Source organism: Equus quagga, chromosome 5, assembly GCF_021613505.1.
Source record: "Equus quagga isolate Etosha38 chromosome 5, UCLA_HA_Equagga_1.0, whole genome shotgun sequence".
In the NCBI taxonomy this organism is placed as follows: Eukaryota; Metazoa; Chordata; class Mammalia; order Perissodactyla; family Equidae; genus Equus; species Equus quagga.
Genome location: NC_060271.1, coordinates 22,220,300 through 22,242,466, shown reverse-complemented (window position 1 = coordinate 22,242,466; position 22,167 = coordinate 22,220,300). Strand labels below are relative to the sequence as shown.

At 38.9% G+C, this 22,167-nt stretch overlaps 1 protein-coding gene across 4 annotated transcripts in view; it reads right to left on the bottom strand.

Moving 5' to 3' along the window:
- ZMYM6 (zinc finger MYM-type containing 6) overlaps positions 1-15,917 on the bottom strand; it is a 34,142-nt gene extending 18,225 nt beyond the window's left edge. For 2 of the 4 annotated variants that reach the window (XM_046663009.1, XM_046663013.1), the window contains exons 1-8: positions 15,518-15,671; positions 14,489-14,655; positions 7,455-7,539; positions 6,721-6,970; positions 3,527-3,701; positions 3,240-3,431; positions 1,122-1,272; positions 324-439 (exon numbers count right to left, since the gene is read on the bottom strand). In XM_046663009.1, coding sequence (XP_046518965.1) covers positions 324-439; positions 1,122-1,272; positions 3,240-3,431; positions 3,527-3,701; positions 6,721-6,970; positions 7,455-7,539; positions 14,489-14,581 — 1,062 coding nt within the window. In that variant the 5' untranslated portion in view covers positions 14,582-14,655; positions 15,518-15,671. Of the gene's footprint in view, positions 1-323; positions 440-1,121; positions 1,273-3,239; positions 3,432-3,526; positions 3,702-6,720; positions 6,971-7,454; positions 7,540-14,488; positions 14,656-15,517; positions 15,687-15,793 lie in introns of those variants that run through there. The other 2 variants (XM_046663011.1, XM_046663012.1) reach the window with 2 other exon arrangements.
- Between the last annotated feature and the right edge of the window lie 6,250 nt (positions 15,918-22,167).

Below are 22,167 nucleotides of genomic sequence, written 5' to 3'. Positions count from 1 at the left end.
AGGAGTCATTACTTATCTGGCCCAGGATGAGAGGAAGGGACACATGAGCACACCACCATACCACCCATCCAACCATATCCTAGCTTCCAACCTTCGGAAGGAGAGAGAGCCAAGGGAGAAAGTAGGAGGGAAGAAAGCTCTGAGGCCCAGTACCTGGGCTCAGACACTCTGCAGAAATGACCTCTGGGACCATAGTTGAACAGAATTTTTTTCTTTCTAACTTAAATTTAATCTTTTATAAGTATGGATCTTCAGCAGTTAACACTTTGCCATAGACCAATGCCTCAGAGAACTTAGGGGTAAAACACTACCTTCGCTCCTACCTGGAAAGCCACCACACAGCTGGAGCTGCAGAAGCTGTATATAGCTCCACTGGACATGGCAAGGTGATACTGAGGAATTGCTGAGGTTTTACAACTGTGACACAAAACCTGGACACCTTGGCAACAAAAAATAAGAACCAATGAATAAGTTACAGGTGAACAAATGATAGAAAAACATACTCGGAGAATAAAAAAGCAAATGCTTAGAAATATACAAAACAGAAATCAAGGAACTTTACAATAATCTGTAAAGCTAACTACAACTCACCGCAATTAAGCCCCACTTATACAAATGCTAAATTGGAACTTACACGTGTTTTTTTCTTTCTTTTCACGTATGAAACCACAAACTAAATACCTCAACCAAGAAAATCTGTGAAAAACTATTCTCACTTAAAAATCAATTCTTTGAAACTAAATTAACTGGGGTCTTTATTTAACCATATAGATAAATTTAGTTTGTAACAAAATGAAATAAAAGCAGTTATACTCGGGACCGGCCCAGTGGCACAGCGGTTAAGTGCGCACGTTCCACTTCTCAGCAGCCCAGGGTTCGCTGGTTCGGATCCCAGGTGCGGACATGGCACTGCTTGGCAAAAGCCATGTTGTGGTAGGCGTCCCACATATAAAGTAGAGGAAGATGGGCATGGATGTTAGCTCAGGGCCAGTCTTCCTCAGCAAAAGCAGGAGGATTGACAGCAGATGTTACCTCAGGGTTAACCTTCCTCAAAAAAAAAAGCAGTTATACTCTTCTTCAATAGTTATTAAATCTACAAATGTATCAAATTTAAACATTACCTGAAGAAATAACTGTCTTAACTCTGTAAGCAGATAAGCAATTAATCGAGCAGAAAAGTTCTGTTTTTCCTGAGTCATTCGTAGTCTCAATCATTTCAGCTGAGGGCCTCAATGATTTCCCCAAGGCATATGGAGGAGTTTGGGCTGAATTCTATTAGGAAAATAAAATAACATTTAGATACCTAGTACAAGCACACATATGTACATATTGTTTAAGAAAAGAAAAAAGAAAGCCACCCACACCCGCTGCCTTTAGTTGAAATATTTGAGCATGACAATGAGGCCACACTAAGTATGGACTTTTCTGAAAGTCGGGATGTGGGAAAAATAAGTTCTTTCAGACAGTAATAATATGTAAACTGAAGAAAATTAGTAACTACTCAGAAATATTAGCAACAACAAAACACATTAAAAGTATGAATTAGGTAGTCATAACAGACTTTTCTCATCACAAATAATCAGAGAAGACCAGGTAATCCACGAACCCAAAGGCCATCCTCAACACAGAACTGGACATCAATCGAAGAGAGAGCTACCACCTTTAAGGTTACTTAACTAGTGAGACTCTTGAGCGGGAGGAGACAGAAATGATGTTTAATTATTTTAGGAGATCCTACAGAACTACTTGTTTTTCAAGCTGCGTTTCATAATAAAATCTGCCTGATAAAATTGTAAGTTTATTCATGTTTTGAGAAATAATAATAATGGCTACCATCTAAATGAATTACCAATATTATTACTTATTGAGTGCTTACCATGAGCCAGGCCCCATAATAAGCAATTTATATTTACTGTATCATAGAATCCTTTCAACAACATAGTGAGACACTTTAAAAAATTATATTAACAAAAAGTTTAAATTAACTTTAATTAAATTAACAAAAAAGTAGGAGATAAAACTTATTTCCCCTGACTTCAAAGTCCAGCCTCCTAAACACTACACTAGCCTGTCACTAACACAATATAAGATCTCTAATAAGAAATTATATGGGGAAGTAGACGGTACAAAAATATAAACTGTGAAGTTTCACTACATAATCTTCCTAGTAAAAGAGGAATATCACTGGGGCCGGCCCCGTGGCCGAGTGGTTAAGTTCGTGAGCTCTGCTGCAGGCGGCCCAGTGTTTCGTTGGTTCGAATCCTGGGTGCGGACATGGCACTGCTCATCAAACCACGCTGAGGCAGCGTCCCACATGCCACAACTAGAAGGACCCACAACAAAGAATATACAACTATGTACTGGGGAGCTTTGGGGAGAAAAAGGAAAAAAATAAAATCTTTAAAAAAAAAAAAAGGAATATCATTTACGCAGTTGATAGGGTACAACACCAGGAACAAAATTAGGACTGGAACTGATTTTTGGATCATATATATATAAATACCATGGATTCTATTCCTGTGAAAGTAGAAGCCAGACTGCCAAAAGTGGCAATTCCTAGAAAAGAGATACTTTTCAAAGACGAATGTCCGTTACCAACTGCTCAGCGGAATTAAAAATAAATCAAACTTGCTAACTGAAAAAAATTTTTAATCATCATTTATGTACATCCTCTTTTAAAAAAATAACTTTTTAAAGACTCCAAATCATTTTGCAATAAATTGACACAAATTGATATATTTAGTAACCAAATGAATCCATTATTCATTACAATAAATAAAAATTAGCTAAAGTATCCTAATAAAGCAGTGTTGCCAAAATAATTACAATTCATTCCAAAACATATTTAAAAAATAGATTTTCTAAAAGGAAAAAGATATACTTTAGATTTGCTGACTTTATCATCTTTTAACTCTTGGTCATAGTTTATTTATAATAAAATGAGGTTTCATTCACTATCAATATATGACAAAATATTTCAGACTCATAGCATCATGCAATTACATTTGCGAATTCTTAGCCACGAAGGAAATCTTAAAAAATAATCTAGTTCACCAGTATTATCTCACTACCACAATCAAGCCTTACAGTATCAAAATCTACCCCATTTTTCTGGAGGGGAAATCACACACCAGGATCAAGTGATGAGAAGAGCTCACTCTTTTATTTTCCATTTCACCGCTGTGAGGCCGTCTCAGAAGGGGTGAGCTTAACAATATGCAACGGACATATATTCCTACCTGCTTATATGCTATGACACTGGTCGAACTAAAAACCTTCTGGGACTGGCAAGGACCACAGCTACTATAGCAATAGCTCCCACAGTTCTCACAGCAGTTCATGGTGAGGTTGTTGGTAGAGTGAAATTTTGAGAAGCAGGCATCGCTACAAAGACCATGTACCACATTTTGATATTTAACTTCAAATCGAATCTAGGAAAAAACACATGCACAGACACAATAAGCAGAGCCAGTTAAAAATCTCTGATCTTTAAGCAGAATCCCAATAAAGGCAAAATGTGACTTACGTCAGCATTCTTCTGACACATACTACACTTAGTTGAGACGCTATTGGTATATATGGTCACAACAGGTTTTTTCTTTAGCTCGTAAGAAGAAAGGCATGATTGGCTGCAGAAATCTTTGCTAGGAGAGGAACTTTCAAATTGTGTTGTGATCACATCCTTTGGATTTAAAATGTCTCTAAAAGGAAATAACAGCAGAAAAATGAAATGTGTTGTTCGTAATTATAATTTCTTCCTCCCTGTGAGCTAAAATAACCACATTTACTAAGGGCAGCTACTGTACAGTAGAAAATGGCTGGTCCTGGAAGAGGCACCTGGAAAACTGGGTCTGAGGATTTCTTCTGTGACTCATCAGCTGAGTGACAATGAGTGACAGAATCAGTGTCTCGATTTCTTCATATATAAAATGGGGTTTTAATACCTAATTTATGTCTTGGGGAGAATTATATTAAAACATATCCAGCCAGATGCTCATGACAAAAACAGTGAGGCTTCCAGCTCTAGCCCAGTTTCATCCACTGGAGCCAATGGAACAAGAGGCCATCCCACGACCCCAGACCAGAAAACACTTGACCTCTTACTAGCCACTAGCTGGCAAGAGTAGAAACGTGACTGAAACAAGGAATGACATTTTTTTTTTTAATTTAAATGCAAGATTTGGGAAACAGATGAACCACCAAGGATTAATATAAAAAAATTACTGTGATATATAAAACCTAACTATAACTGAAAAGATCAAAGAAACTGATGACGAAAGGGCTATTCAGCCTTGGTAGCAGAGGACAGATGGAAACAAGGAGACAGAAAGAACACAGATAACTGAGTCGTTCTGTGAGATTCCTAGAGTCATTTTGTAAGAGCTCATTGTTGCAACAAGCACTGACGGTAAAAATAGAGGCTAAAGCTTTGCCACTCTTCTGACAAGTGAAAAAACTGAAGGAAATGGTCACTAATTAGTAACACTAGTGTAGGCCACACAGTAAAGAATAATAACGGCAATAACATTATATACTATGATAATGTGTACTGACTAATGACTATGTGCCAGGTATTGTTCTCTTTACTCGAATTATCCAATTAAACTATCACAAAAACTCTATGAGGTATGTAGTATTATAATTGCCATTTTACAGATGAGGAGACCAAATGAGAAGGTTAAGCAGCTTGCCAAAGTCATACAGCTGGTAAGCAGTGAAGCCAGAACACAAATGCAGGCAGTCTGATTCTGCAGTCCCTGGAGGCATTCGCTCCACCATTCTGCCTCCCATCCTGTACCTTTATTACACACAACTGTTCCACGGTAAACTATGAAAGAATAATAACAATGAAGTACTTTAATTTTCTAAAACTCACCTAACCTTAAAAATATGACAATGAATCTTGGAAACCAAGGGGATACACTTACACACAGAGGACATATTAATTTTGAAATGTGATCTTTTTCTACTAAAAACACAGCAATAAAGAATTTTCCCTAATAATGTGAATCTGCCAATGGCATAATGTAATAATGTATATATAAATAAACCAAAGAGAAAGACTTTTCAATGAAAATCTGTGCACATAAACGCATTCTAAATCTTACACATCCAAACGAATGTTACGCCCTAAAGTTTATCTTAGAAAGACCATCTCTCTTCCCACAATATGGCTCAAACATTTTTTCTAATTTCTCTTTTAAATTATAAGAACTCTAAGAACAACTTTTTAGCTTTATAGTCAAAGATCATGTTTAACAGTATGACTCAGTTTAACCACCTACAATAGTCAGCTGATAAGGCATCAAGGAACTTTTGGCAACTTGCAAAAATCAAACCCATGCTGAAAAGATAGATTTGTCACCTAACTGAGTCTAAAGGAATGTTTCATAGGCTCTGAAGGTGATGCCAAACCAAGAGATCAAAACATTTTTTGAATAAGAGCAGCACTGTGGAAAAAGCCCCTGACAAGAGTGACTATTTTTAAGAGAATAATATGCATTTGGATGTATAAGTTGTACTATGTTCTTTAAAACTTAATTCATTTTCTTCTGATATTTGCTATGTTGAAAGAGAATATCTAAAAACAGAAAACTAAATTTATTCTTCCAGATCAGTTTCATGAGAATGCCATAAAAGACTTAAAGTAAGGTATCAGAAGGGCGTTTTCAAACAAAACTAAATTTGAATATATACGTAAAATATTTTAAAATTTCTCTTTTAGTTGGAGATTTCCATTTTAACAGGATCTATTTTTAGATACCTAAGGCCGACACACCAAGCAGATAAAGAAACTGTCATATATCTCAGACAAAATATGGGCCTATAAATGATATGTTAAGTATAAATAATAATATTAATCTTATTATTAAAAGTAATAGGATCCCACTTATTAAACATATGCTATGTGCTAGACCTTGGGCTAACATGGTCTCATTAAAACATAAGGAAGCAGATACTATTTATCAAGGAAGAAACTGAGCATTAGAAAAGCTTAAATATCCAGCCTAAGGTCATATAGCTAATAAGTGATACAGCCATGATCTAAAACCAAGCTCTTACCTTTTCTTGGTCTACACTAGTGACTACTGACAACCCACTGTATTCCTAGAATTACACTGCCACAGGAAGAGGCCAAACATGCCAAATTCTTCAAACGGACTAGGGTAGAGAAAGAAGCTTACGTGACTTGGTTGCTATTTCTCCCTCTCTCTGCATCTACGCATTATTGTAAAGCAACAATGATCCCCAACAAAAGCTCACAAGGACTTTTTTAGAAATAAACACATTATCTGTATGGCCATTTATAGTTTTTACTTTCTAAAGACTTAAATAAATTTCATATACTATTATAAGAGTGAAATTATTTTATTCTATACTTCAATAACTTTCAAGATAGTGAATAATTTTGAGTGGGTGCCATCTACAATTACAGGATATATGAGTGGTCCGACAACTCCCACAAACAGTTTGTTACTTTTTTCCATAGTCAAATTTACATTGAAAGAGACAGGAAAACTGGTTTAGGCAGGTCATTTAACACCAAGTCACTTATTTAATGTTATGAAACCTTAGAATTTGCAAATTTCTCAATCAGCTAAAAAGCTATGTCCGTAGAAATGTGCTAAAGAGATTTAAAGTAGCAATAGCATGTTTGAGCTGAACTATATACACACTAAAAAAGTAAAGGAGAAAGGGATGTAATGAAGAACTGTGTACTTGGAGCAGTTTGTGCAGGTTTTCTTGGGAGGAGGGGCTGGGCAGGCCGATGAGGAATATCCCGTGATACACCGCGTGGAGCAGAAGAGCTGAGTAGATCCCGTCTTATGATAAGCAGTTTGCCCCCTATAGAGCATTTTTTTACAGCCAGAACAGAAAACCTGAATAGCTACAGCTGGAACTGAAGGAAGCAATATATTTGGGCCAGGTGATGCAACAGAAAACTGAAAGCCTCGGGTCAACTGCTGGGCTATGAAAAAAAAATAAGAAAAAAACAGTTTTAGTATCAACACGAACACATATACATTCTCTGTTTTTTAAGACAAACTCTCTGTCTTGAAATCCAAGATTAATGAGGCAAGGAGCACTCCAGAACAGGGGGTTTCAAACTTTTTTAACCATGACCCACAGTAAAATTACATTTCACATTATAACCCAGGACACACACACGTTTGCGTTTGTGTTTGTGTGTGTGTGTCTATACATAAAATTTAATAACTGAAACAGCAGTTTCATGAAATAGGTTTCCTTACTACATGCATCACATTCTGATATAATCCCACTCTATTCCGCTTTTTTTAAAAATGCTGGCCAAGACCAGCTCCCCAGGTAGAACAGCACTGCTTTATCTAAAGGAGAAAAAGACTTACATGAGGAGGTGCTTTCCCTCAATTCTACTAGTCAGACCATATCAAATATTCATCATAATTAATTTAAACAGTTCTATTTCTCACCAAGAGGACTGTCATTGACTGAAAACACAGCAGTAATTTTCAGTTCACTTTCTTGAGTTTTTGGCATTGGGGCATGTCCATATTCCTTAAAGGAAAAAAAAAGAGAGAGAGAAAGAAATGAATCAGGGTTGGTATCTAAATAAACTAGAAATTCGAGCAAAAAATAATCGTCGTATTCATCTCTTCTACATTCTAATAGTAATCACCCTCACAAATACTGCAAAAGTCTAAATTTACAAATTATTAGATTAGATTTAATCTTTACCAAAAGGATCTTTCAAAGTTGGAAAATCTTTTATAATGGTTATATCTACTTTTCAAATGTAATCTTCATATACTGGATTCACAACTATTTCAATGCTCAGTACTACCCTTTTTTTAGGCTGTGTTTGTAACGGAGCAAGAAATGACATTAAATCTGAATAATTCAGAGTTTAGATCAAATTAGCAATTTTAGCCAACAGATTTACAAGCTGTCATATCCATTAATGGCAGAAAAGACCTGAGTTTTAATGCAATTACATTACTGCTCGTTGCACATAAAATCATCATAGCCTAAATCAGATTTATCCTTAATATATTCCTTAAAATGCTTTAAAATAAAATGTAATCATAAAACAAAATTTTAAAAATACACATGCCTATTTTGAAAAAGACTGTCCTTTATTCTGAGATCACAACCATCCCACATTTTTTGTGTGTGGTGTTAAAACAGTCTTACATATTTCAATAAAAAAATTTTTTAAATATTACTTTTCTGAAGCAATGGTGATAATAATCAGTAGTATTTTTAACCTTCCTCTACTTGGCAAAATAAATGACTGATATGTCAGTTCCCAAAGTTACTTTTGAAATTTTTTTTGACTATTAAATGCCAAAGACTATTAAATGCATGAATTTAGCTCTTTCCGTGACGTGTGTTATGGCACCAAATGAGCTGCTGCCTATAAGGTAGGAACTATTCTACCTTCTTTATAGACGAGGCCATGAAGCTTAGAGATGTTCAGCAATTTGTCCAAGGTCACAGAGACACTAAGTGCACAGATGGGAATCAAACCCAAGTCTCTCATATAAGAAAATTACCATAATGAATTCAAACCCCACCCGGCCCCAGTTGGAATTAAGTCCCCCTGTTGTGGTCTCTCCCATCTCCTTTTACTCATGGCACCTGTCATAAGACACCATTTCATATTTATTTGGGTGATAATTTGTTGACTGTCTAACACCCCTTTTCCTCCCACACTAGACTGAACGGATCACGTCCACTATGGACAGGGACCATATCTGTTTTTCCACCTCTGTACCTTCAATGCCCAGCACAGTCAACATGAGACAACAGAGAGGACTATGGGTCCTGACAGCAGACAGAAACAGATGAGATCTTGGCTCAAAGAAGTTACTTAATCATTCTTGATTTCAACCTCCTTATTTATAAAATAAAGATATTATCTAACCAACCCACAGGGCTGTTATGGGGGCTAAATGATTTAATACAAATAAAGTATATGACATGATGCCTTATAGTTAGCTGACAGTTACACACAAAAATGCTAGCTCTTATTATTATTTTCATAATTATGGCATTTAATAAATATTTGTTGAATGAAAGAAACCAAGCCCACTCAATCCAAAGTGGATGTTCTTAAACATTATACTTAAATAAGAATATTTATTTATTGGCACTTGCAAAAAGAGGAAGAAGTTAAAAGAACCTCCTTCAGCTCACCAAAAAGAACGCTTACGGTTCAATAAAAAACTACTTTCCTCATCAACTCAATCTCTAGTATTTCTCTAATATGCCCGTTACACTTCCCTATCCCTTTCACTTCACAAAGTAACTGTTCCAAACTTCATCACTGGTAAGTCCCAACCCCACATATTTCCTGCAGAGCGATGTTTCAATTTCACAGAGAAAAAAGAAGTAACTAAGTTATAACTCCCTCAACATCCTGATTCCCCCTCCACCAGGCCCATGAATTGGTCAGCAAACTCTTCTCCTATCTTACAGGAAAAGGCAACCTTTTTAGCCATTGCTAAAAGAGTGCTTGCTTTGGGGATCTCTTTCCCTCTCCCTTCTTTCAGCATTCCACATCATCTTTGTGTATCTTCAGCCTCTCCACCTCCATATTTGTTTCTTCCCCTCAGCTGATAAGGAACCTATTCCCTGAGGAACTACTGCCCTCTCTTCTCTCTCCTTTTACAACCAGAGAAAAGTACAGTCAGGCACCGCATAACAACATTTCAGTCAACAACGGACCACACATATGACGGTGGTCCCATAAGATGAGTACCATGTAGCCTAGGTGCGTAGTTGGCTATACCATCCAGGTTTGTGTAGGTACGCTCTATGATGTTCGCACAACAATGAAATCGCCTGACGCATTTCTCAGAACGTGTCCCCATCATTAAGCAACGCATGACTGGACTCCATTCTTTCTCTACTTCTTCACTTTGATTCCCTCCTGAACCCAACGTTTTCAGGCTACTGCTTCAACTGAAACTGTTTTAGGATAACTAATCATCTCACAATTGCCTAACCCAAAAACACGTAGGTTTTGTCTTAGATGGCTTCTCAGATACATCTGACACTGGCAAGGATTCCATTCATTGTCTTCTGGTTGTCTTACTAAAATTCGTTACTATGCCTTAGTATCCTTCATTGATCTTCTTATACTCACCCCTAAAGTCAATGGTTCCCAAATTCAGTGGCATCAGAAGCCCCTAGTGGTCTTGTTAAGACACAGATTGCTGGGCTTCAGCCCCAGAGCTTCCTATTCAGTAGGTCTGGGGCAGGACCCAAGAATATACATTTCTAACAAGTTTCCAGGTAATGCTGAGGCTAATGGTTGGGGATAGTTTGAAGCCACTTTGAAGATCTAAATTAATCCAGTTCCCAGCTCTCTATGCTGAGCTTTACTCTCCTCTCTCTACTCTTGTTCCCTGAACAATTTCATCCACATTCATAACTTCAATTATCACCTATATAGGGTTACCACATTTAGCAAATAAAAATATAAAACACCCAGTTAAATGTGAATTTCAGGGAAATAACAAATAATTTTTAATATAAGTATGTCCCAAATATTGCATGCAACATACTTATATTAAAAATCATTTTTTATTTGATAGTCAAATTTAACCAGGCATTCTATATTTTATCTGGCAACACTACATCTACAGGTAAATTAACTTTCTAATCTCTAAATACCTCATCCATATGTGGAAATGCCGCCCAGTGCAAATCACCACTTGAATGTCCCATTAGCCCCTTAAACACAACAGATCCAAAACTACACTTATTACTTACCCCCAAATCCTGTTCCTAGCCCCTCACTAAATGACATTATCAAAAACTCAACTTCCTGAGGCCAGAAACTTGTAAGTATTCCTGGCCTCTTCCTTGACCCTCATACCCTTAGAGATATGCTATCTCTAAGTGTGATCAATTCTGCCTAAATATCTTCAATCTATTCTCTCCTCTCACTTTGTTGTTGAAATACTCAACCACTGAACATACCACATTCTCCCACCTCTCCATAACTGGGCACGTGCCGTTTACTCTGCCTGAAAGTCCTAATGGTTCTAACTCAAGCGCTACTCGCCCTGTGAAGCCTTCCTCTCCTCTCCAGACAGACTCACGGGCTCCTTCCCCTACGCTCCCCATGCCCTTACAGAATTTTTTTTATTATAGTAATTACCCAATACTGTGATTCCGTATCTGCACAGACGTGGCACAAAGCAACAGGAAGAATACAAGTTTGAAGCCAGCCAAAACGAAATTCCTCCTCTAGCTCTGATGCTTCCTTTGAGTTTGGTAAGTTACTTATCCCCTCCTTGCCTCGTTCCATCATTTGGAAAATGGGGTAAAGACACTTCCCTCATATGGTTGTAGAGTTTAAATGGGAACACATAAGACATGCTTAGCATAGATCCCGGTGAGATGCAGTCACTCAACAGATAATTACCTCTGTCATTCCCATACCTCTCCTCCCCCTTACACTATCAATTCCCTCCAGAGCAGAGGCCCCATCTCTCCATCTTTGTAGCTCTTCTGAAAACAAAATAACTAACACAACTTAGCCGGTGGTATCCCAGTTAAGGGTTTGGGCTCTAGAACCAGACTGCCTGAGTTCAAAACCTGGCTCAACCAATTACCAGTTGTGTAACCTCGAACACGTTACTAACTGTGTCTTAGCTTCCTCATGTGTAAAGTGGGAATGGTAACAGTACTTAGCTCCTAGGGTTGTGAGCATCAAAGGGATTAATATACGCCAACTGCTTACAGCAACGTTCAACAAGTGCCATGGCTTTATAGTAAGCAGGAATAGAAACTCACTGAATGAATGAATGAGAGCTCAACTCTAACTTTAATAACCAGAACAGATTCTTAGTATATCAGAAAACATTAAACCTTTCTGATTTCTTATTTTTCAATATTCAAATGCAGCATGGAAGTTGGCTCACACTACTTGTTCACTTGGCTTTTCTATCACAGCTCACATTGTCTATCATGACAAAGTATAGCCTATTCACCTTGAACAGCATTAATATGAACCAAAGAGAACTGAGCAGGTCCCCATGCACTTAGATTTACAATGTAAGCTGTTAGTGGGATTTCCATTATCATGATTTTTATGTTCAGAAAGAACACTCAATTAACGGACAGCACAATATCGGTTACATTTATATACCACTGGCAAGACATAACAAAAGAAACATTGGCTCTAGAATCTTAAAAAACTGGTTTTGTATCCCAGCTCCACCCGTGGGACCCTGGTAAAGTCACTTATTCCTTCGGGCTCTGCTTCCTCACCTGTAAAGACAGGCTCTTTTATTTCAATTACTGAGTGTGTACTTTGTGCCAGTCACTGTGCTAGGATTTGGGGATTCAGCTCAAATAAGACCAGCTTCTCTATGAAAACAAAACTCACTGACTTGCAGATGCCACAATAAAAGTGAAAGCCATACAATAAGACAACAGTTCATTCTATCCCTGAGTGACAGACAGTTAAACTGTATCTTAAAAGAGGAGAAAACTTTTGCCATGCTACCTAGTTCAGGATATCGGAGGCAGAAGAAATGGCATGTGCAAAGGCAAAGAAACAAAACTCAACAGAATATACCTTGGAGTGAAATGCAGACTGTGGGCAGGAGCACAAGTTAGAAAAGGTGGGAAGGAGGAGCGAGGAGACTGAAGAGGGAAAAGGAGGCCTAAACATGGATAGTTTGGATGTCTCGCTAAAAAGTTTGTTTTATCACATGAGGAGACAGAGACTTTAAAGGGAGTAACGTCATCAGATCTCTAAGGAGTACAAGGGCATCACTACACAGTGTTTTGACGGGATTGTGACTGAAGGAAAGAAGATGGGTAGGAAATTGTTATGAAAGTCCAAATGAGAAATAATGAAATAGAGAGGAAAAGGAAGAAAGAGTCAAAAAATACTTAAAAGGTAGACTCCACAAGACTTGGCGAACAAATGGTTACTTTTGGTAAAGGAAGAGGAAGAATTTATCATCTGGAGGGAAAATAAGTGTCATGGATGCCACCACCCCCCACCCCACGGACACCACTCTGATCAGAACCCTTCTCAGCACAGCACTCTAGGAAGGCCTGGAGTTGAGTGAGACCAAACCTATTAGGCATCCCCGTCCTGGAATCACACTGCCTTTGAGGTGGTATGCGAAATAAAATATTACCATTATTATTTATTATTTTGTTGTTTATATTATTACTTACATTTTTAATATTACGCTTTGCTTATGCAATAAATCCAATAACTACAGAGTATAAACCAAAAGAACTGTCCAAAAAGAAAAAAATCATTTTTTGCCAAAACAATTAACTAGTCTTTCCACACTGATCTCCACCAATTTCCAATCTGGGTCCCTAAAGGGTAGCCAGATGATCTTCCCAAACATGTTTATCTTACTCTCTCACTTAAAATCCTACAAGGGCTTCCCACTACTCTCAGGATAAAGACTAAAACTCATAACAAGGTCCACAAGGTCCTGCATTCTGGCCTCATACTACCTACAGAGCCTCATCCTAGAAGCAGGATAGCACAGACTCTGAAGTCTGACTACCCAGATTTGAATCCAGTCTTTGCCCCTCACGAGCGGTGATCTGTGTAAACTGCTTGACCTCTTTGTACTTTGGTTTCTTCATCTGTAAAATGGGGATAACAATATGGTTGTGACAATGGTGCCCGGCACAATCCAAGCACATGTAAGTATTAATAAGTTAATATTTATAAAGTCACATGTTATTATGATATGCACTACATATTGATACATTAATACCATCTATTCGTATTGTTGTTACGATCATCACTATCATCAGCATCACTGTTTTCATAACTTTTCTGTTCCAGGCCCCATGGTCTTGCAGTTCTTCAAAAGAACTATGCATCTTTCCAACTCGGGGCTTTCCTATATGCAGGTCCCTCTGTGTGGAAGCCTCACAGTGCCTTTGCCTCGTCAATTTATTCTTCAACATTCAGCTTACAAATCCTTTCCTCCAAGAAGCCTTCCCTACCAGCCTCTGCCCCCAACCAAAACAAGGTCAGATCCCCCATTTTAGGCTTTTCTTCCAGAGCACTTGTCATAATTTGTAATTATATATATTATTTGATCAATTACGTGTGTAATGTCTATCTCCCCCACTAACTTATAAGCTCTATGAGGGAAGGGACTAAACTTACTTTGCTCACTCCTGGATCCCCTGGCATAGAGTAGATCACAAATACTTACAGAATAAAAGGAAACTACTGTCAGATACAAGAGAATTAAAAAAAAAAAGTACCGAATATCGGAAAATGCTAATACATATTATTTTCTTTTTACAAAATAAATATCATATAGTTACTAAGATCTTTTTTCATTTAGAGTAGAAAAACTGATTTACTCATCTAACGGGGAAAAAACCTGTTTGAGTTTTTTTAACTTACAAGCCAGAAACCGCCTAACCAAAATGTGAATTCACCAGACAGAAAAGAAGGAATAAAAAATGTTTAAGAACAAAATAAAATGCTTACTTGAGCATTGTCAGGTTCTTCTTTAATTTTGTCCAGAAGCCCCTGTTGTGGTGCCATTGCTTTGCCACATTCACCATCCAAAGGCTCTTTCATTCTAATTTTTTATGTAAAAAAATTCCCCAGTCTAAAACTAATAGATTTCGTCTTGGTAATGGACAGGTAGACACCTAAAACACAACATAAAGGATTGGTACTCAGGTTTATTCTTTTTTTTTTTTTCTTCATGTTCATCTACATTAAAAGCTTTGTGTTGAGCACAAGGCTTTAGGGTTGAGCATCTGAAAAACAACTCTCCTGGGACCACGACTAACTCTATTCTCCTTTCTTCCCGCCTTCTGCTCCTTTAGTTGCTATCTTCACATAAGAAAAGCCTTTTTGCAATAGCTCCCACTTCCCTATTATCTTTAAAGATGAGTACTCTGGTCTGCTGTATTTTATAAGGTTACAGAGGGAATTAGACCAGCAGACCAAAACGTGGGAGGAAGTTACCAAGCTCTAAGAGAAAAAGCCTCAGAAATTCTGTTTCGGATTCCATGAGAATTAACACTTGGAGGCCCGCTTCATCTTTTCTTTCTCAAATCGGGGCACATCAAGCTCCCCACCCCCAACTCTGGTTCAGTCTTTACTGGAGACCTCCATAAGGGCCCCATTTCTTGGCCTAACGATAGATCAGAGCTCCAGATGCCATCACAAGTGACCAAGAGGTACACACTCACTTAAAGTGGACCGCCTGCACCTTTTAGGGTCTCCATGGGGGGCATGTCCAGGAATAAGCCCCGCTGAGCTCTGCCTCACAATTGCCTTCCTGTAAACAAGAAACTCTATTAGCCATTCAGCAAACTTCCCTTCCCCTAAGAGTAAATGTAGCAAACAGGCCGTAGTAAACTTGCAGCAAAAAGGAAGCTCCCCAAAGTTGTCTTTATCCAAAGTCAAGCCAGGCATGGAAAGAGGCCGCGGGTTTAAAAGCCCGTGCGGAGAAGAGAGAACTTCTGAGCACTTGCACTGTTCTAACAATCTATGGGCGCTCACCCCTCCTTCGAGTATCGTACTCGCTCCGAAAGTCTCGTCCCCACCAATAATTCCCACGCCCGTCACCGAGCACAAACGCGGCAACGCTGCATGGGATGGAGAGAACGCAACCTGCAAACGCCTGTCAGCGCGTCCCTGCGGCGAGACCCGCACCTCAGCAGCGGCTCAGCCCGCCCGGCGCCGCCCCCGCCCGGCGCCCGCCTCGTCACGTGGCGCCCGCCGCCCCGCCCCGAGCAGCCCCGCGCAGCCCCTGCCGCAGCCGCCCGCCGCGCTCACCCTCTGCCCGGTCCCTGCGCCGCGGAGCACCAGGCAGGGCAGCGGCAACAGGACCCAAGGCCCCGCGCCGGGAGCAGGATTTTCGTTTCCTACTGGAATTCCGCCTAATCTATCCCAACGCAACACCCGGCCCACTGCGCGTGCGCAGCCCTGGTCTCCGCCCTCCTTTCCCATCATGCTCCGGACCTGACCGGAGTGGATTTTCCCAGCATGCATCTCTCCTCAGTTATGGTTGATTTCTTTTTTAAAAAAATTGAGATCACATTAGTTTATAACATTGTATAAATTTCAAGTGTACATCATTGTATTTTGACTTCTGTATAGACTACATCGTGTTCACCACCAAAAATCCACTTTCCATCCCTCTTACAAATGTCCCCCTTTACCCCTTTCGCCCTCCCCCACCCCCCTTCCCCTCTGGTAACCACATGGTCGGTTTCTTAAAGAGACAGAGACCCAATTGTAAAAAGGTAAAGGAAGGGGTTTGGGGGAGGATGTTAAGGACATTAGATGGTGCTGTAAATGCTTGCACCATTCTTGAATCCCCATTTCCACAAAGGTGGCCTGCTAAAAGAAAATAATGATAAATGATACCTGACATTTGTTAAACCAAGTGCTTGCTGAGCATTTGACATACGTCATTCCACTTAGTCCTCATCACAACCCCCAGAGATACAAATTTTTATCTCAGAGATATAAATGAAAAGATTAATTAACTTGTCCAAAGTCAGGATTTGGTGTTTTTTCATTCAACATTGTTTTGGAGCTACATCCATGATTTGTGGGGCTATTCATTCATTTTGACTGCTGTGTAGTATTCCATTTTATGAATATGCTACAATTTAACCATCTACCATCTACTAGTGATAGACTTATTGAGTTGTTTCTCATTTTAGGCTTTTAGGAGTAATGCAGCTGTGAACATTCCTGTCTTTTGTGGCACATATGTACATATACTAGATTTATACCTACCGTTGAAATTGCTTGTCATGTATTTGTAAAACTTAACTGGATAATGTCAAACAGTTTTAGAAAGTAGTGGTTTCAGTTTGCACTCCCACCAGCCATGTATGAGAGTTCCAGTTGCCCCATATCATTGCCAATAACTACTACTGTACATCTTTTTAATTTTAACCATTCTAGGGAGTATAAGGGTATTTCATGTTTTTAATTTGGATTTCCTAGATTGCTAATGAGGTTGAGTCCATTTTCATGTTTTTGGGTATCTGGATATCCTCTTTTATGAAGTACCTGTTCAAGTCTCTTACCCATTTTTGTATTGGATTTGTCTGCCATTTTCTCCTGGATTTATATTCTGGGTAGGAATCCTTTGTTGAATATGTGTATTGCAAATATCTTTTCCTACTCAGTGGCCAGCCTTTCCATTTTATTATTGATGTTTTTTGATGAACATGGAAGACCTTTATGCTTAGTGTTTCTTGTGTCTTGTTAAGACATATGTTCCTGGGGGCCGGCCCGGTGGCACAGCAGTTAAGTTTGCACCTTCCACTTCTGCAGCCCGGGGTTCACTGGTTCAGATCCTGGGTGTGGACATATGCACCACTTGTCAAGCCATGCTGTGGTAGGCATCCCACATATAAAGTAGAAGAAGATGGGCACTGATGTTAGCTCAGGGCCAGTCTTCCTCAGCAAAAAGAGGAGGATTGGCAGCAGATGTTAGTTCAGGGCTAATCTTCCTCAAAAAAAAAAAAGAAAAGAAATATATTCCTGCCAAAAGTCCTTATTAATTTCTGGAACTTATTACTTTGTCTTTCTCGTTTAGATCTACAGTCCACTTGAAGTTGGGTTTTGTGTAGGGTGTGAGGTAAGTCAGGTTTAATTTTTTCCATGTGAATGTCAAACTGATTAAGCACTATTTTTTAAAAGCTTGTCCTTTCCCCCACTGCTCTGTATTGTCACCTTTGCATAGGCAAGATGTCTGTAAATGTATGGGTTTGTTTCAGGACTACCTAATCTATTCCTTTTGTCTCTCTTTGTGGAAATATAACATTGTATTAATTTCTGTAACAGTTTTATAAAAAATCTTGATATCCTCCTTCCCAGTATGTTCTTTAAGGTTGTCTTGGCTTTTCTTCATCCTTTGCATATTCAAATAAATTTTAGAATCAGCTTGCCAAATGTGATAAAATTTTCCTTATAAATTTTGGAATCAGCTAGGATTTTATTTAGTATTGCACTAAAGCTGTAGACCTGTTTTGGAGCACTGGCATTTGTTATTGGTTGTGTTGAATTTTGTCTCCCAAAAAGATATGTTGAAGTGCTAACCCTTTGAATGTGACCTTATTTGGGAATACAATTGTTGCAGATGTAATTAGTTAAGATGAGGTCATATTGGAATATGGTTGGCCCTTAATACAGTACGACTGGTGTCATGTTATAAGAAGAGGAAACATAGAGACAGACACAAGAGGGAGAGCACCAGGGGACAATTGAGGCAGAGATTGAAGTGCTGCACCTGCAAGCCGAGGAAAACCAGGGATTGGTGATAAACACCAGAAGCTAAAAGAGGCAGGGAAGGATTCTCTCATACGGGTTTCAGAGAGAGCATGGCTCTGCTGGTACCTTGTTGGGACTTCTAGCCTCCAGAACTGTGAGACCATAAATTTCTGTTTGTAGGACTTTATTACAGCAGGCCTAGAAACCTAAGATAGCATTATATAGGGTTGAATCTTCCAATCCATGAAAATGGTATATTTCTCCATTTATTTAAGTGTCTGTAATTCCTATTAATAATGTTTTATAGTTTTTAAGTGTAGAGATCTCACATCTTTTTTAGATTTATTCTAGATATTTGATATTTTATGGTATTTTAAATGTTAAAATTTCATTTTCTAATTGTTTATTTCTAGTATAAATATAGAATTACAATTAACTTTTGTATGTTGGTGTTGAAGCCAGCACCATTGCTAAATTCGTTTATTAATTCTAATAGTTTATCCATATTTTTTTAATTTTCTAATTTTCCAACTATATAGAGAATAATGACAAATTTATCTCTTCCTTTCCAAGCATATAACTTTTATTTCATTTTCTTGCCTGATTGCACTGGATAAAATTTCTAGTAATGTGTTAAATAGATGGTGATATTGAGCATCTGTATCTTCTTTATGCTATGTTGCTTTCAACATAAAATTGTTAAATCTTATATTTGCTTTAAAATTTTTGCAGTTACCTGTGAGGGATTAAATATGGTAAATTCTTTGCAACTCCTCCCATCAAAGAGGAAGTCTTTTTCTCTACCCCTTGTTTCTGGGTTGGCCTTGTGAATTATTTTGACCGATAGAATGTGACACAAGTGATATCATGTGAATTCCCAAGTGTAGGCCTCTATTGCCCTTGCAGCTTCTGCTTTCACTTTCTTGGAACATTCCACCACTGTGTCAAGGTTGGGTGGGTTAAACTGTTAAGTGATGAAAAATCACATGCAGAGAGTGACCCCATGGCCAGCACCAAGGCCCCAAGGCCCCATACATATGAGTGGAACCATCTTAGATCCTTCAGGTCGCTGAATGACTGCGGCCTCAGGAGTGAGCCCAGGCAAGATAAGCAGAAGAATTGCCCAGCTAAGCCCAAACTGTAGAATCATGAATAAACAAATGGTGCTTGTTTTAAGCCAGTAAATTTTGAGGTGCTTTGTTATTTAGCAATAGGTAACTGTTGCTGAATTGATATCTAGCAGTGGAGTGCTGCCATAACTAAAACCTAAAACATGTGACATTGATTTTGGGACCAGGAAGCAGGCAGATTCTGGAAAGCCAGCAAGGAGACTGTTAGTGGGGGATGGAAGAGCAGTGAGGAAATTATTATTGGAGGCTGGAGAAAGACTAACCAGTGTTATGCAGCACTGCCACCCATAATAACTTAGAAGATAGAAAACGTATTTTATGAACTTGTGGATCTGGATTGGGAAATTTCCAGGAAGAATATTAAAAGTTCCTATTAATTTATTTTAACCACGTATGATAAAGTATTGCAAAAGAGAAGTAAGCTAAAGAAGGAACTGTTTTGTTTTCAAGCAGAAATTAGACAAAATATAAAGGGTCCAGGACAGTCCCTCTAGCTAGAAAAATATCGTCAAAATAAGAAATGGCCTCAGAAGAAACATCAAATCTAGGACATTGCAGGCAAAATATGGCCTTGAGGTCAAGATCAACTCAAGAGTGCAGCCGTAAGACCTCATAAGGAGTTAAGCAGTGCCTCATAGACCCTCTCTTCTAGATGAGAGGGCTTCTAAGAAATACAAGGGTATCGTCCCATAGCAATCTGACACACCCAAAGTAAAGAGAGTTCTGTCTCAGAGAGAAGTATGGATGTGGTTGGGGGGGCATGGAGTGAACCCAGTAACATTCATAAAATATCCACAAAGTTTTTAAGGGAAGTGTTTTGTCAAAACCAAAACCTTAGACTATAAGGAGCAATGACAGTTTGAAATGAAGAAGATCTCTGGGCCCCAAGTTTCTACGGGCAGAAAGAAGCAGAAAAAGCTGCTCAGCTGCAAATAGCAACCATTTCTTATGGAAAAGAAATCTTCCTCAGGGAGCAAAGCCACAATCTCAGAGGACAGACGCAAAAGCCTCTGAAAAAGTGGATTGTGAAACCATTCCTAGAGAAGAAAACAAAGAACATCTCCTGTTCTTAGAGTAGGAGAAGCTGACAGCAGATGCCCAGGTAGTGAATTACTGGGGATCAATGACTGGTATGTGCTTTCTGTTCTTCCTCTTTTTGAACAGAAGTGTCCACTGGAGCCATTATGTCTCTGTATCATCAGGTGTATTGGGTTGGGGTTGGCGGGCAAGGGGAACATAACCTGTCTTTTTAGTTCACAGGTCTCTGGATTGAAAACCTTGCACCTGAGCAGGTGCATCCAGTAAACTATACCAGAGGAGTTTCTTCTTCATGGGCCTGGTTTAGATGGGAGATCCTGGACTTGATCTAATGCCATCATGGTTGAGGAGGTGAGTGTATTTTGACTGGAAAGGGATGTGAATTGTTATGGCCAGAAGGCTAACTATGACAGATTGTTCCCAAAAGATGGCCACCAACAATTTCTCCCTTCTCTGTATGTGCATCATGCTTCTCCCATCAAGAGGTAGAGTCGGTTTCCTCTCCACTTGAATCTGGGCTGGCCTATGACTCGCTTTGACCAATAAATTGCAGGGCAGTGACACTGTGATAGTTATAGGCTTTAAGAGAACTGGCAACTTCTGTCTTTGCTTTCTTGGAGCCACCATGTAAATAAGTCCGGCCACCCTGCTAGAGGGACCACATGAAGACAGAGAAGTCCCTGAGCTTCCCTGCCAAGGTTCCAGGGATGTGGGCTAAGCCATCTTGGACTTTCCAGCCAACTTCCTAGCTGAGTGCATCCAAAGAAATGACCCCAGTCAAACCAAGTGGGGCAGAACTCCTCAGCTTAGCCCAGCCAATCACAGAATCATGAGAAACAACAAATTGTTATTTTAAGCCACTATGTTTTGGGGTGGTTTGTTACATAACAATAGATCACTGACACCCTAAAATAGTTTACATTTTTTAGTTTGGTGTTAGGAATTCCCTTTCAGTATGCGTGTGCTGTTTCGCGAGTCCTTACTTTATACTTTTATTTCAAATTCCCAGTTGTAATGTTGTGATCTATTTAGAGTACAGATTTATCGTTTATCATTCTTTCTTTCCCCCACCTTGAAGACTAGTTAGAGTACTCTTTATTTTCTTCAGATAAAGTTATGGATGATATATTTTTTGAATCCCCGTGTATTAAAGATTAAATTTTTATAATAAAGGAACCCCAAAATGCAATAGCTCAAATAAACTGAAGTTTTTCTTTCTCTTATGTCACAGTTCAGGGCATACGTTCCAGGTCATTAGCAGGTGTGCTTCCACACAATCATTTACGGACCCAGGCGTCTCCCATCTGGTTTCTCCATCATTGAAACTGGGTCGCAGGACATCTTCCTGAGAGTGTGGAGGAGGAACACACAGATCTTACATTGCTGGGCTCAGAAAAGGCACATAACACTCTGAGCACATTCTATTGGAGACAACTTTGTTTGGGGTGAGGGTAGTAGGGCAGAATAGCGTCATGTTCCAGGCTATAGTTATAATCCCACAGAAAAGGGGAAGGCTGAATTTTACAGGAATGTTAGCAATCTCCACCACATCTTGTACAGTATTTCCAGAAATGTCATCAATTGGCCCTGATGAATGATGTCTTGGCTAGGTATAACATTCTTGCATTTTAATTTCTGTCATAGTATAAGTCCAAAGCTAGTCTAATCTTTTTCCTTTGTAAGTAAATGTTCTTTTTCTTTCCTGGAACTGTATAAGCCTCACCCACAAACACTGTGGTCATGACCTGA